This window comes from Suillus discolor (assembly GCF_016758755.1).
Source record: "Suillus discolor strain FC423 chromosome Unknown F5147scaffold_33, whole genome shotgun sequence".
Lineage (NCBI taxonomy): Eukaryota > Fungi > Basidiomycota > Agaricomycetes > Boletales > Suillaceae > Suillus > Suillus discolor.
This window is the reverse complement of record NW_024541280.1, coordinates 198,642-214,583: the sequence shown is the minus strand read 5'-3', so window position 1 is coordinate 214,583 and position 15,942 is coordinate 198,642. Positions and strand designations below refer to the sequence as shown.

Below are 15,942 nucleotides of genomic sequence, written 5' to 3'. Positions count from 1 at the left end.
TGCAGACGTACCCCGGAAGTAACTCCAGCTAAATGGAGTTTCCGGGTCTTGCTCGAGTCACGTCTAATGATCAATCATATTTTTATCTTTTCTATGTTCTCTAGTCGTGCTTTTTGTAGATCATATCGATTAACCGCCAACTTTTGCACTCTGATACCAAAATCCATTGGGACACGTACAATGACCACTGAAACCTCAGATTCACTCATTGCTGAAATCGCACAGGCAACAGGTGCATTGAATGATCTCCGACTACAAAATGCCGATGCGTCCAGTATAGACGCTGCCAAGAAGAGACTTGGCGAGTTGAAGAAAACAATGGCCGCGATGAATATCGCAGGCGGGAGCAAGGACGCTGGAAAGAAGAAGGAGCGGCTCCTCCTCAAAACCGCAAAGGTGTGTTCGAGTGTGCACCGCGATCATACACCTCTGAAGGGTACTCAAGTAGGCTGCATAGGGCACGCGTGATTATGGCGCCGCGGAGATGTTTTGCCGGGAACATGTTGAGCGCATCGTTAAGGATGTGTTCACGTCTTACGGCGGGAGCGCCCTCGACACACCTGTGTTCGAGCGCAAGGACGTGCTTGCTGGAAAGTACGGCGAGGACCAGAAGCTTATTTTCGACTTGATGGACCAGGGGGGCGAACAGCTTGCGCTCCGGTATGATCATACTGTTCCTTTGGCACGGTATCTGGCTATGGCCGGTGCTACGGTCCAAGCGAAGATTTGGCAAGTCGGCAAGGTCTATCGGAGAGACAACCCTGTCATGTCAAAAGGTCGAATGCGCGAGTTCTCACAAGCAGTACGCACTTTCTCACTTATACCCAGGGTATCCTGAACAACTTGTTGCAGGATCTGGATATTACAGGTGCATGGGACCCAATGATCCCAGATGCTGAGATTATCAGTCTACTATGCACTATCTTGACGAGATTGGATGTTGGAGAATTTACAATCAAGGTAAAGTTGTTCAAACAAGGTTTGGGTTTACCCTGACGCCTTTCGACCTAGCTAAATCACCGCAAAATTCTCGATGGGATCTTTGAGGTTTGCGGTGTGCCACAGGCCAAGATTCGATCGATATCCTCGGCTGTGGACAAGTTGGACAAGGTTGGTTGATAGAGATACATTCTTGCTGTTGTTCTGATTGCGTGCAGCTCCCCTGGATAGAAGTGAAGAAAGAAATGACAGAAGAGAAAGGACTTTCTTCAGATGTCGCTGATAAGATCGGAGAGTATGTCAAGCACAAAGGTAGGCCGCCTTGATTTTATGCAGAGTTAAATATCTCATCTCTTTCGTGATACAGGTGGCCCGTCACTACTCGATATTTTGAAAGCAGATGCCACTCTTATGGCAAACCTGAGCGCCAAGCAGGGCATTTCAGACATGGATATTCTCTTTACTCTCCTGCGAGCTTACAAAGTTCTCGACAAAGTAGGCTCGTTTTCTGTGAATCGAAACATGATTTTCACGTATGAATAGATCTCATTCGACATGTCTCTCGCCCGCGGTCTAGACTATTACACAGGCATCATCTATGAAGCTATCGTCGAAGCATCAGCACCACCAGCTCTTACCGCAAACGCAGAGTCCCCAGCCCCAGCCCTCTCAAAGCCGAAGTCTTCGAAAAAAGCCAAAGCTGATGACGGCGAAGAAGATGAATTGGACGAATCGCAGGTTGGTGTCGGGTCCATCGCTGCTGGTGGCCGGTACGATAACCTGGTTGGTATGTTCACTGCCGCCGCCGCTGCTGAAGGGAAGAAGGCACCAGGACTTCCATGTATTGGGGTTAGCATTGGTCTTGACCGGATCTTTGCAATTGTGTGGCCGAAGTGGGTGGAGAAGGGGATGCGGAGCAAGGAGACGATGGTATATGTGTTGGCTGCTGGTGATGGCTTGTTGGAAGAGCGGATTGCACTCGTACAGGAACTCAGGGAAGCAGGCATAAAGGTTAGTGGCGCTAGCATTCTTCAAGTCATGCGTTGACTGGTCTTTTCAGACCGACTTCCTCGCAAAGAAGAAGCCGAAGCTCACTGCGCAGTTCATGGCTGGTGAAAAGGATGAAGTGCCTTTTGCTGTGATTTTGGGCGGTGATGAGCTCAAGGAAGGCTTGGTGACTATCAAGGAGCAAAAGTGGGAATTCGTGGATGGGAAGAAGACAAAGGTCCAGTCGGAAGATCAAGGCCTGAAAGTGCGGCGGGACGAACTGATTAGTTGGATCAAGCAAACACCGACATATCAAGGCTGGTCGAGCGGTCGACTTATCTAGGAGGAATACTATTTCACCGTACCCTGTAATAGATTAGAGTGGCGCAATGTTGTGTGTCCATGTTTGTCCTGTCAATACTTTGTCACGAGGTTTCAACTTTTCCTGCCAATTTCCAGCTTTCTTTTCTCAACCACCACCCCGACAATATCGACAAGGACAGCAACAATGGATGACGGTACGTTTTCAGCATCAGCCCCGACGACGACAGCCAGTTCTACGTTCAATAGTTTCTTCTGTTCCGGCACAACCGCCTCGTACATACCAGCACTATTTTTCTCATCGCATTCATCAGTCTCATTCCGTTCTTGAATTCGGAGCAGCTGGGATGTCTTCACCACCAAATATCGGCTGAAGGCCGATAACGACCTATCTAGAAATACTGATGCGCAACTCGAGTAAACCGAGCTCTCTCGACTTCTCATACGTAGTGCGCCCTCAGTAGTTCATTCGCGTGCACTATGACGCGTACGCGCGGCACAGTATAATCGCCCCATTCCTCCTCCACCATTCTACCCACCGCCATGAATCGACATTGATCTTGTTTTCACCCTTTCCGCCCATTCAGCCTGGCAATCACAAGATATTGCACCTTCTGGGATTAGCATTCCCACGCACGAGGCCAATATGAATGGTGGACCTGCTGGTAGGGAGGAGCAGAACTGGAACGGCAATGCTCGCTCACCTGGCAGAGAGCGTGGGGGTGAACCTCCCAGACGCTCTAGCCGCAGCAGGAGCCCCGTACGGGATGACAGAGGGTGGGTGGCGTTAGAGTTTTTTCACGTCTGAGGCTGACAATATTCGTAGCCGGGGGGGTGGTGACAGCGGTGGTCACAACCCTGGAAACAATCTTCATGTCTCAAACTTAAGTCACCGTGTTGATACGCGTGACCTTGAAGCGGTGTTCGCTAAAATTGGCCGTGTACGTGTCGTCCTGTGGATTTATTTCTTGCTGCTGATCCAATAGGAATAGGTCAAAAAGGCTTCTGTCATGTACGACCCGCATACCCGCGAGTCTCGTGGGTTCGGATTCGTCACCATGGAGACTTCTGAGGAGGCAGACGCTGCCATCACCGCGCTCAATGCGACTGAAATCATGGGGAAGGTTGCCACCGTAGAAAGAGTATATACCCTCATGCTTTTGAATTTTGCCAACGTTTGTTGATTTGGCGTTTAGGCCCGCCGCGGACGTGCGCGTACTCCGACACCTGGAAGGTACTATGGCCCTCCCAAGCGCCATGATAGTAAGTATTTGTGTTGTCAGAGTATTCTTTGGTTCTCACAGCTCTCGAATAGATGAGCGCCCGTACGACCCGCGCCCTTACGACAGCCGCTATTCCCGTGACTATGATGATCGTCGTCGTGGAGGTCGTCCTGATGAGTATCGAGGAGGAGGTGGTGGTGGTGGCGGCGGCGGCGGCGGCAGGGACTACGATCGCGGTGGCTACCGTGACTATGACCGAGGGTACAGTGGTGGTGGTGGTGGTGGTGGTGGTGGTGGAGGCCGCGGCAGTCGCGACTACGATCCTCGTGGCCACGACTACGACAGGAGATACTAAATGTGCCCGCTCTCAACACGGATCATCTCGCGTTATGTTTTGCTTTCGTTAATATGTATTCCATAAGTAACTGTGGTGAATAAAGCCTGTTGCACGATGGATCATGAATGCAATGTTTAGATCCACTGATCTCGAGCCTTCCCATTTCACACATGTATTGATGTTGTTAAACTGCTTTTGCACAATTACTGAGTAGTGCAAGAGTACTTGCAGGACACTACATTGCAAGGGCTTCCTCAGGTTGAATATTGAATATTTGAATGAGCACCTATATTTGTTTCTCTAAATTTGCAGGTGAATGATCCTTCATGAATAAGCGCCTACTGATATATTTAGTCTGCGTATTGCTTTCACGAATAACGCCCCAGAAACACCATGACCCAAACCTAAACTCATACAGAGAAAACGCACAATCTGGTCTGACTATTTCTTTTCTGTCTGCTATCGGAGACTAATTGTTAGTTTGTCATAGGCCCTCTACAAACCGAACCGAGTGATGCGAATCGGCGTGTCGTCCGACGGTCCAGATCTTCGACTATTCACAATGAGCGAAGTCCAGAACTTCATCCACAAACGTCGAGATCAACTATTTGGCAAGGTGCAGGCTTGGAGAGGAACTATGGAAGCTCCGAGTGCGTGCATGAGGCTGGGGATTATGTCCAACAAGAGCTTTGATTTGTGGCTGCGGCAAAGGGGTATTGAGACGAAGGAAGGCATCGATTGGTGTTTGATCAAGCAGGTGAAGTGAATCAATATTGCCAACAGTGCATATTGGAGTGAACATACACAGGGCGAGCCTCTATCCTAGGTTCGGGGTGAGTGAGTTGGTCGGACTTAAGCTTCATGTGCGTCCGCTGGTGGGTTCAAATCAGGCTTTTGACTCGAATTATCATACTATGGGTTGATCCGGCCGCCGTCTCAAGATTTTTGACAAGCTTAAGTTTGATATCAGAAGCTTTGACCTCACAAGTACCTCACTCGAATCGATATATTTGCACTCTATTATGCAACGAGGCAAGGTCCGAACAAGAGAGCCTCGTGGCATTAATTTGGTACAGTGCCGTGTCACAGGCGTGGCACTGCGGCGGCGGCGGCGGCGGCGGCAGGACCGCGCCAAATGCAAGTCACCTACTCGAGCACGATTATTAGCGGCTTGAAGCAATGGTATGTCTGGAAGGGCGATCTCTACTATTCGAGCACACTTCGGTATCTCCCACGCAAAACCCCCCTCCAAGAAAAATGGTTTGAGTGGCATTTGACATTTACCCATCGCGTAAGATGAGTCAGGAAGAAACCTCGCAGCAAGGATCAAGTCATCGTGCCCTCCAAATGCCAGTGGTCCTACAGGGTGTGTTGAAGTAGCAGTATCGTATGATCTGGTAATGCGCTTACAAATTTTTCTTAGCCAGGAGAGGAGTCCAGGACACCGTGCCACAGCAGTGATGTGCGTATGGGCATCTGCAAGCGTTTCTAGTTGGTACTTGCTCTTCGACGATATGTCAGAAATGGTCACGCCCGAACAAGGAGTACTGCTGGTAATCTTTTGGCCGGGACCATCGGGAGAAAATCCCAGACATGTCGGGAAATCTGTACTGCTCATTCGGCGGGACTGGTGTGAATGTAAAATGATACCCTTGACAATGAATGACGGGTATAAGGTGCAGGATATATACAAACGAGGTTCTGCCTTCGATACGAAGTGAAAGCAAGAAGTAAGTGGACTATTTCTCGTGAAGTGTGGTTCATACCAAAATAATAAATTGAATACTACATGATTTTTATAGAGTACACACGGCTGACTTGGACTCCGATAATTGTGGGTCTATCTATCTCATAAAAGCCGCCATGTTTTATCGCCACTCACTTATCGTCTCACCTCTGAAACGTTCCAGGAATTTCCGAATCTCCTCTCACTAATCCTTATATACGCAAAATCATGGAATGCTCTATCCGCAGGTGTTCTGCAGCCATCAGCGTCCCGGAGGTACGCTTTTCCTGCTCTACAGTTGCCTCAATTAACTGAATATTTCTCCATGTTCAGGGTCAACAAGTGGCATTGTTCGACGGAAAGCCTGTTTGCGAGAAGTGCGATACCTTCTTGCATGTCAGTAGTTCTTTTCGCTCTTTGGACAGTGTTCTGATTTAGGCTTTCATCCCCAGGTGCCCCTCCCGACCTTCACTAGAAAAACAGAATCTGTGAAGGTTCGCATCTTCCCTTTCTTCTGTAGACATCATGCTGATTTATGCTGTCTCCACAGAGGCAATACGAAGAGTCCGAGGCTTATAAGAAAGAAGTCGTTCACGACGGACGACCTCTTTTGGATGTAAGTCATTGATCGCTCTCACTCACTCACTCCTCAATATGACTCTTTAGTACCCAGCGCATCTGCCGTTCCCAAAGCAGGGCTACGGGGTCAGGCGCATTCAAGTCCCTGACGAGGATGGTGTTATGCGGTACAAGTACGTCACCCGCCGCGTTGAATCCAAAAAGAAGTGACGGGCATCAGTAAAACTACCTATTCTTTCTTTGGCCTTGAGTTCTTTAATGTGCATTCACGAGAAGTAGTCCACTTGCTTCTTTCTTTTCACTTGGCATCGAAGGTAGAATCGTGTTTGTATATATCCTTCAACTTATACCCGTCATTCATTGTCAAGGGTATTTCACATTCACACCAGTCCCGATCACTACGAACGCCCTGACATGCCTGGCATCTTCGCCCGACGGCCAGAAAATTGCCAGCAGTACTGCTCGTTCGGGGGTGACCATTACTGACATATCGTCGAAGAGCAAGTACTAACTAGAAATGCTTGCAGATGCCCAACTGGCATTTGGAGGGCACGATTACTTGATCCTTGCTGCAGGGTTTCTTCCTGACTCATCCCACGCAGTAAGCTTGTCAAGTGATGGAGAGTTGCTTGCATGGGATACAGGGAGCAGGGTAGTCACTCAACGAGTAACTGTGTCATTGTCAAATGCTGCTCAAACCATTTTCGTGGCGGCTCTATCTGTCGATAGTACTCTCCTTGTATACAAGGGGGGGTGTTGCGAGTCTAGCGATAAATTATTCTGGAATCTTCTGGAGGGAGAATGATTCATCAGGAAGGAGGCAGTGTCGGTTAAGCTGGAGTTCTTGGAGCTGACTGTCCAGGCACATGGATGACTTGCAGAACAATTAGAGACTTGGAGCAGGCACCGCTTGTTTACTCGACTCACGACCGAGTCGGACTCAAGGCGCCAAGAGCGCTTGGTGAGTGCCAGTATGTGTCAAAATTATAAACTATGAGTAATCATTTTTAATACCGGCCGGTGCACTCAAGTAGTGTAGCATAATTAACGTATGCTCCGTGACTCCCTGTAATAGTTTTGTACTGCGACTCGTTCGACGCATGGTTAATGTTTTTAATACTATGACGAGTCGCCGACGCTGTGCTAACATCATAACCTAGGCTGATGGTATTTCGTATAAACTAGCTTATGAGGCTCGCGAGAGATGGGGTTGAAGGAAGGATTCTAAGTGGAGAGGTCATGATCCACTTAGCAATTTTCAACCTTGCCTGGAACAGCTCAGTAGATCTCAAATCCACGCTTCCCAAGTGTGTATACTCCGCATTTTTTGTATATCCTTCAACTTATACACGTCATTCATTGTCAAGGGTATTTTACATTCACATCAGTCCCATTGAATGAGCACCACGGACGCTCCGACATGTCTGGCATTTTCGCCCGATGGCCAGAAAATCGCGAGCGGTACTGCTTGTTCGGGGGTAACCATTATCAACATATCGTCAAGTACCAGCCAGAAATGCTTGCAGATGCCCATACGCACGTCACTGCTGTGGCATGCCAGTCTCCTGACGGACAAAGAATTATAAGCACATCACCAAACCATACCATACGTTGCTGGAATGCTACTTCAACACACATTGTAGAACCACCATTTGGAGGGCACGATGACTTGATCCTTGCTGCGGGGTTTCTTCCTCACTCATCTTACGCAGTAAGCTTGTCAAGTCCGGGATGTCACTGTGCGTAGTAAATTCATTAGGTAAAATCTGGTGATAATGTAATGAAATTCACAGTACAAGGTGCTGAAATCGAGGTGCTGAAAGTTCCGATTTTTACTCTGAAATTTCAGTGATATTGCGCTGAATTTTTACTCTGCTGAAATTCTGCTCGAAAATGACAAAAATATATGTTATTGATCGCCGTAACGCCTCACACAGACATGATACTACCCATTCAGAATTTACCAATGGCAGGAATTGAACTGATGACCCTATGCCATTGGGCTTAAGGTACGTAACATCACTGCCATTGAGCTATAGTGTCTGATTGGTTTAACTGAGAGTTGCCTGTATGGGACACAGGGAGCGGGGCAGTCACTCGTAACTGTGTCAAATGCTGCTCACACCATTTTCGTTGCGGCTCTATCTGTCGATAGTACTCTCCTTGTCACTAGCAATACAAACTTGAAGGGGGTGTTGCGTGGGAAATACCAAAGTGTGCCCGAATAGCGGAGATCGCGCTTCCAGACATACCATTGCTTCAAGCCGCTATTATATCGAGTTGTCAGTACTTGGATTTGGCTACAAGTCTTTCTGGACATGGGATGTGAATAAGGGGAAGCATGACGATGCGCGCTTCGAAGGCCTGGATGGAGATGACATCCCATTTGCCATGGCAGCTTCTCCAGATGGCAAGTTTTTGGCGCTGGAAGTGAGTCAAATTGATGGCGACCTCGATCACCCCACACATTTCTATGATATAAAGGGTCACGAATTCACTACCTCCGATATAAAATATACCCATCCATTTGCATTCTCACCGAACGGCAATTTTTTTGCAGCTTCGAGCGTGCCCTCGGATTTTAAGGACGGCTCTTATAAGCTAATTATACATTCAGTGGAAGCTAGACAAGCAAACTTACCTTCGTTCAATCCTGACTAGTACTAACAAAGTGAACTAAATCCTTGGTTGCAGCGCCCTTGATGTGAGATTTAGGTTCATGGTAGAATACTAAACTCGTGGTATTCAACAGTTCCCTGCAAGTTTGCCATATGATCAATTTCATGGGTACTCCTGGCATGTTGGTTCACGCGTTAATCTGACGACTTCGCATGTAGTATCCAGCTGTGGCTACATGCAGCCTGTTGCTAAGGACTTTGATATTTCGAATTTCCAGACTTTGAGACTGTGTACCGTCCATGGTACGTACACCTAATTTCAAGTTCGATTTGTATTTTCCAGTTTGTTGCCTCGGAGCCAGAGGTGTTCGCTCCCAAGGTGCATGGAGAGTAAGAATGAAGTTACACAACACTGATCTGGGATAACATCTCATGCGGCAAGACACAATTTGCGATGAACGTGATAGTCGAGTGTCAGAGTTGCGATACTGAGTATCGTTCAGCGACATCGTTGTACTAGAGTGATTGAAACATCATAACCGCGAGCATGCAAGTAACCGGCACCGTATACTTATATGGCCGGTTTCATTCTAGGGAAATTACACCCCCGACATAGTCAGGGGACTGGAATCCCTTGAACTACAGAAGCAATTTAACGGCGTAATATTAACGACCAAAGTGATGGGCACATGAACGCCAACAGTGAGAGGGTAGAGTATCTTTTGCAGATCTGCTCAGCTCTCGACTACATGAGCCTCCGCCGTATGCTGTACCACTGTGACAGTTGGTGTTCCCATGCGTGAGGATATGTCAACGACCGTCACGCATACGATGGGATAATTTATAACTTACCAAATGTCCTGACCACCGATGCATCTTGCCTCGCCTCCTTGTCTTATGTATACCCCCAGTAATAGCCTGTTGAATTACCGTGACGGAGATGCCCTCCACCCGTGCAGAGCATGGTGATTCATTTCAAAGCCGAACTTCCGATGCCCATCTCTGTAATATATTTGCCCCTGCCGCGTCTTTTCATCTCTTCCACAACTTCTCCGACCTTCTGGAACTCAGTCCAACCCTGATGATGCTCATCATTGGCCGGATCTATGGGTTCCACGAATCGCACCCTTAGCGCCAGCCACTGCATAGATTTGACGCTGGCAACAAATTCTTGTATATTTTCCTGTGAACCCTGTGCATAAATGACGCCCGGGTAGCCAACTTTGGCGAAGCCAGATATCGAAAGTTCAGAGGACCATCGCTGTAATGACCGCCGTTTTGTTGGGGACACGAGGTGATGAGACGTCAGGAGGGTGTGGTAGTCTGCTGGCTCTGGGAGACGGTTGGTGCTCTGTTGTTCTATGATATCCGTACTCCCAACACTACTATGTCCGTCTTCATGTAGTTTCGGCAGCAAGTGCATGCATAGCAACTGGTAGATCGGAAAACTCCATATAATTTAGGATTCCTCACACTATAACATGCCGTGATGTACTCACTCATTTCCTTGTACCTCGGCCAATTTCTCCTGAACAAGGGCTCGCCAGCGGTAATGGTCATCTCTGGATATGCCCTCCCCGCTGACCGAGATGAAGGGAACCTGTGCGGTGTCGACATCCGAATCCTCCGGATATCGCTCTGGGAACTGTACCTCGAAGAAGATCCGTGCGTCCGTAGCCTTCACTTGGAACTTGACTTGTGGAACTGGGCTGGGCAGAGATGATAGATTTGTAGTGCTAGCAGCAGTGTTGAAGGAGTGGAGTAGCGAGGTCCATATTCTAGAATCTTCTGGAGGGAGGGCGAAGGAGAATGATTCACCGGGAAGGAGGGAGTGTTGGATAAGCTGGAGTTCTTGGAGCTGACTGTCGAGGCACATCGGAACAGTTAGAGACTTGGAGCCGGCACCGCTTTTCTACTCCGAGTCGGACTCAAGAGACGCCAAGAGCGCTTAGTGAGCGCCAATATTTTCGGGTCCAAAACTATGAACTATGAGTAATCATTTTCATAATATCGGTGCACTGAATGCAATAATTACCGGCCCATGAAAAAGTCCGACTTATTATGCTCCATTACTCCACGTAATGGTCCAATTGTACTGTGACTCGTTCGACGTATGGTTAATGTTTTCAACACTATGACTAGTCGCCGACGCCGTGCTGACAATGTTAACATAGCCTAGGCTCTCGGTATATTTGCTAGTGGATCATGACCTCTCCACTTAGAATCCTTCCTTCAACCTCATCTCTCGCGAGCCTCACAAGCTAGTCTATACAAAATCACCACCTAGCAATTTTCAACCTCGCCTGGAACAACTCGGTAGATCACAAACACACGCTTCCTAAGTATGTATACTCCGCATTTTTGTATATATCCTTCAACTTATACACGTCATTCATTGTCAAGGTCATTCTACATTCACATCAGTCCCGTTGAATGAGCACCACGGACACTCCGACATGCCTGGCATTTTCGCCCGATGGCCAGAAAATCGCGAGCGGTACTGCTTGTTCGGGGGTGACCATTACCGACATATCGTCGAAGAGCAAGTACCAGCTAGAAATGCTTGCAGATGCCCATACGCATATAACTGCTGTGGCATGGTCTCCTGACGGACAAAAAATTATAAGCGCATCACCAGACCATACGATACGTTGCTGGTATGCTACTTCAACACACCTTGTAGGACCACCATTTGGAGAGCACGATGACTTGATCCTTGCTGTGGGATTTCTTCCTGACTCATCTCACGCAGTAAGCTTGTCAAGGGATGGAGAGTTGCTTGTATGGGACACGGGGAGCGGGGCAATCACTCAACGAGTAACTGTGTCAAATGCTGCTCAAACCATTTTCGTGGCAGCTCTGTCTGTCGATAGTACTCTCCTTGTCACTAGCGATACAAAGGGGGGTGTTGCGTGGGAGATACCAAAGTGTGTGCGAATAGCGGAGATCACGCTTCCAGATATACCATTGCTTCAAGCCGCTATTATACCGAACAATCGTCCTCGAGTAGTACTTGCATTTGGCGACAAGTCTTTCTGGACATGGGATGTGAATACGGGGAAGCATGACGATGCGCGCTTCGAAGGCCTTAATGGAGATGATATCCCCTTTGCCATGGCAGCTTCTCCAAATGGCAAGCTTTTGGCGCTGGAAATTGATGGCGACGTCGATCACCCCACACATTTCTATGACATAAAGGGCCACGAATTCACTACCTCCGATGTGAAATGTACCCATCCATTTGCATTCTCGCCGGACGGCAATTTTTTTGCAGCTTCGAGCGTGCCCTCGGATTCGAAGGACGGCTCTTCTAATCTAATCATACGTTCAGTGGAAGAGGCAAGCAAACTTACACCACGCATTCAATCCTGACTACTAACAAAGTGAACCAGATTCTTGGTTGCAGCCCCCTTGATGTGAGATTTAGGTTTATGGTAGAATACTAAACTCATGGTATGCAACAGTTCCCTGCAACAATCAGCGCGAAGGCCAAAGGAAAACAACGTTCGTTGGGACACAACCCGGCGTTCTTCGATCAACCGCCACATCCTTCTGGCAGTACAACGGGTCGCCATGTAAGATGTCACAGACTCGAATTCAAGTATATGCTAAAATTAATTTGTTAGATTCGATTTGGAATTGGACCCTCATCCAGCTCTGCTCACCAGCAGGCCTCCCCGAGGACCACCGGTCGGGAGCGGCGTATCCTACCTTTTCCAAAGATATGGAAACGGATTCGTCATCCTCGATCTCCGAAGTCCAATGTAGGGGAAGCTCATCAGACGTCTTCAAGATCTGCCAGCCGGGAACGGCGCATCCCACCTCTTGGCAGCGTTTGGACGCGCATTCGTCACCCTCAATCCCACAGGACAACGTCCACTCCACATGTTGTGGATGTAGCGACTGCACAAGCTAAAAGAGTACGTTCATCGTATTTGTTCTCAATAATGCATCTCAGGAAATTTCCAGAGGACCGTAGTTTCACGTCCACGTAAGACAACGACAACTCAGTCTTCTAGTAGTGCCAAGGCAAATCCCCTTTCGCAGTCTGCGTCGACTGCGGCAGGCTCGGCTCAGGCATCTAGTGACGTCAGGCATAATCACCAAGCAACCGCAGCGTCACCTTTGCCCCGCGAAGTTACATCTCAGAATAACTCGGCACAGTCGTCTAGGCAAGCCGGTCTACCAGGACATACACAAGACCACGTCGATAGAGGGGACCGGGAGAGCGTTGATTCAGGGATCATCTATACGGAGCGTGATACCGAGAGCGTCGAAGCGCATGGATGCTGGAATATTTTCTGGAATTGGTTGTGTTACAAAGGTGAGTTTCTTCAATTCTGGAGTGGACATAGTCAATTCATGCATTGCATTAGCGTTCTGATAGTGCTCATATCCCGCTTGACTATGTTCTATGTAGTATGATATGCTCTATGTAAACATGTAAACCTGTTCTCATGTGGATAGTGCTATGCAGGTCGTGTCAGCATCTTGTACGGTTTGCAAAGAATTGATATGGCAATTACTGTGATGAAGTCGGCCGATAATTGTAGCGATTAACGAGTTACGATAGAAAGCTGGGAACAATCCCCAGTCGCTGACCCTAAATACGATTTTTTAGCAACAAAACGAGTACTGCGCTTGATGGTAAGGCCCGTAAACTTTAGAACATGCTGATGTTGGCCTACCGCTTCTCGCATGTGTTACTAAACCAATCATGATGGATTATTAGTCTCCGTAGTCAGAGCATTAGAAAAAAGATAGTCGGTCCTTCTTAACATTGCATGGACCAGGCAAATTACCCTTGTGTCTCATGACCTTTCAAGCATCCAATCAAACGTCAAATTTCCCTTCGCAACAGCTTGAGAGGACTTTGCTATCTCAGCGACATTGACGAGGCAGGAAAGTAGACTGGGCGAAGCTCACATGTTGCTGCTGATCTGTGAGAGCACGTATCGGAAACTCATTCTTCAGAGACGTGGTTGCACCTTTTAAAAATCATGCTGGTGTTGAGAGGTGCTTCCGTGTTCCTGTTTTAAGATGTCACCACCGTCAGTGCCGAGATAATTACTTACTATTGCCGTTCACATTGGTATCTGCTAACAGTCGTCTGCATCCCGGACAAAACCGAGGCTACGTGGTCCGTGTCAGAAGAGATCAACTCGGAAGTCACAAGCTTCCATATTCACTTATATACGTCTCTGATGCACAAACGTGCCAATTGGCAGACTGAGGAGTCAAACTTTTATGGTGAGCAAACTAAATTCAGCATTATCCTACTGGGTACAAGAAGACAGCGGGTACTTCTTATTCGTCACAGTGCTACTTGCTATTGGTTGGAGGATCGGACTCGACATTCGGTGCCACCTTTCCGGGTTATTCAAGAATGCGGAATGTTGTACCAGATGCTGGTATTGGGTATCATAGTAGGATCCTGGACGTCGTATCTTCAGAGAGGTCAACAAATGTTCCAAAATCTACGCAGAGGGAGAAAAAGATCAGCAGTGGGAGCACAAAAGAAGCTGAACAACACATCCGATAAGACTCCTCGTACCACTTGGACGATGCATGATTGTTGGCCACGGGGAAGGGTATCGAGACAAAGATGAGCGTTGATGAACATTCATTGTCGTCTTTTTCGAGCAGGTAAAGCGAACAGCCCCAATGATGCGTGTCGTACGTGGGTCCAGGGTGAGTGAGTAGGTCGGAGATGTCGAGTATGATTTGATGAGTATGCGATCCAGAACGATTCAAAAACCAACCGCGAAGTCTAACACATACACAGACCTATTGGATAGAAGGCAGTTGTTTTGTTCAAGAAATCTTGATCGCTCGCACAGCCCAGGGTGTAGAGAGTGAAATGTGAAACAAAGAGAGACGAAAAATTTGACGAAGGATAGAAGCGCCTACTGGGAAATGGACGAAACTACATTAATATTGACGGTGCCATGCACAGACAGAACTGGAAGAAATTTGTTCTTTATTTGAATATGGGAAATTGGATATGTTGGAACTTGGAAACGAAGTTTGGCTTACATAAGTGAGCAGGTCTAACACACTGTGGCCTCAGTCGCAGTGCATGGAAACCCTGCCAGGACGAATTTCATTCCCACGATGGGGTCACAGCCACTGGTGTGGATACGCGATCAAGAACATGGCACAATTTGGGACCACCACAATGCTCGTAGAACATAATCACAGAGGCAAACCTTCTTATTTCGACATATTGAACATAAAAAATAGAGTGGATTTCATGTTCACATTCATTTCCCGGATCCAGATACATGTGTGTCTGGTACGAGAAATATTGGTAAACGAAGAAAATTTCAAAAATGGTTGCATTATCCATGATCTAGGGATTGCACAGAGCAAATTCCGTTTTTCATCAACCGTGAAGATTAGAGACATCAACGATAACACCCCGCCAGAAATTTGAAGGACATACCCAACCTGTCACCGATGCAATACAACTGCCCGACGGGCAGCGGATCATCACTTGTTCGATCAGCGGCTCACTGCGAGTATGGAACTTGGAGAGGGGAGAGCAGATGGGGGACGACTGGCGAGACGTAGAAAGTGACAAGTTCACACCATAGCATTGTCTCTGGATGGGAAGAACTTAGTGAGCGGGAGCGAAGATAGTGTGGTGACATTATGGGACGTTGACACAGGCAAGGCCAGCATGAAATGGACTGGACATGGAGATACTGTGACATCTGTCTGCTGGAGTCATGATGAACATTGAGTGGTGAGCGGATCCTTCGATGGTACTGCAAGGCAATGGAATGTGGAAAGTGGAGAAAGTATCCTCGAACCAATCAAGACCAGACATGGAGAAGTGGAGGCATTCGTCTATTCGCCAGACACAAAGATGATTGCGATTTCTAGATTCGACGAGACCTTGCCTGCTGGACCTGGAGATTGTTCGGTTAAGGTCTGGGATGCTAATACAGGGGCAGTGGTTACTACTCTCAAAGGACACACAGACAGAGTGTCCTGTCTAGGTTGGGGCGCGGAGCCTATATCTGGGTCAGCTGATCACTGGATTAGGATATGGGATACTTCCACGTGGAGGCAAATCATCGGTCTGGATGAGTACACTGCCGTTGTTAGTGCCATTGCAACTCATGATTGCATCTTGGCAAGTGCATCGCGCGACAAGACAGCGCGACTGTGGAACCTCGATGACGGCCAGCCAATCAGTTCACCCCT

The 15,942-nt window shown here is 47.9% G+C and overlaps 4 protein-coding genes across 4 annotated transcripts; 3 read left to right on the top strand and 1 right to left on the bottom strand.

Moving 5' to 3' along the window:
* The first annotated feature begins 75 nt into the window (after positions 1-75).
* F5147DRAFT_699007 (uncharacterized protein) lies at positions 76-2,402 on the top strand. The gene is made up of 8 exons (XM_041437592.1): positions 76-396; positions 458-802; positions 853-960; positions 1,012-1,110; positions 1,158-1,251; positions 1,307-1,434; positions 1,483-1,950; positions 2,000-2,402. Exons 1-8 carry the CDS (start codon positions 94-96, stop codon positions 2,267-2,269), a joined length of 1,815 nt encoding a protein of 604 aa, XP_041291925.1. The 5' UTR covers positions 76-93; the 3' UTR covers positions 2,270-2,402.
* A 491-nt stretch (positions 2,403-2,893) lies between these two features.
* Positions 2,894-3,825, top strand: F5147DRAFT_746105 (uncharacterized protein; the record flags this gene model as incomplete). The annotated part of the gene is made up of 5 exons (XM_041439817.1): positions 2,894-3,024; positions 3,074-3,188; positions 3,240-3,389; positions 3,444-3,510; positions 3,563-3,825. 5 exons carry the CDS (start codon positions 2,894-2,896, stop codon positions 3,823-3,825), a joined length of 726 nt encoding a protein of 241 aa, XP_041291924.1.
* A 5,875-nt stretch (positions 3,826-9,700) lies between these two features.
* Positions 9,701-10,606, bottom strand: F5147DRAFT_653579 (uncharacterized protein; the record flags this gene model as incomplete). Its single annotated transcript, XM_041433796.1, has 2 exons — positions 9,701-10,178; positions 10,230-10,606. The coding sequence occupies 2 exons, from the start codon at positions 10,604-10,606 to the stop codon at positions 9,701-9,703; spliced, it is 855 nt and encodes a 284-aa protein (XP_041291923.1).
* A 396-nt stretch (positions 10,607-11,002) lies between these two features.
* Positions 11,003-12,290, top strand: F5147DRAFT_217837 (WD40-repeat-containing domain protein). The gene is made up of 3 exons (XM_041428651.1): positions 11,003-11,072; positions 11,134-12,069; positions 12,123-12,290. Exons 2-3 carry the CDS (start codon positions 11,164-11,166, stop codon positions 12,174-12,176), a joined length of 960 nt encoding a protein of 319 aa, XP_041291922.1. The 5' UTR covers positions 11,003-11,072; positions 11,134-11,163; the 3' UTR covers positions 12,177-12,290.
* The last annotated feature ends 3,652 nt before the right edge of the window (positions 12,291-15,942 follow it).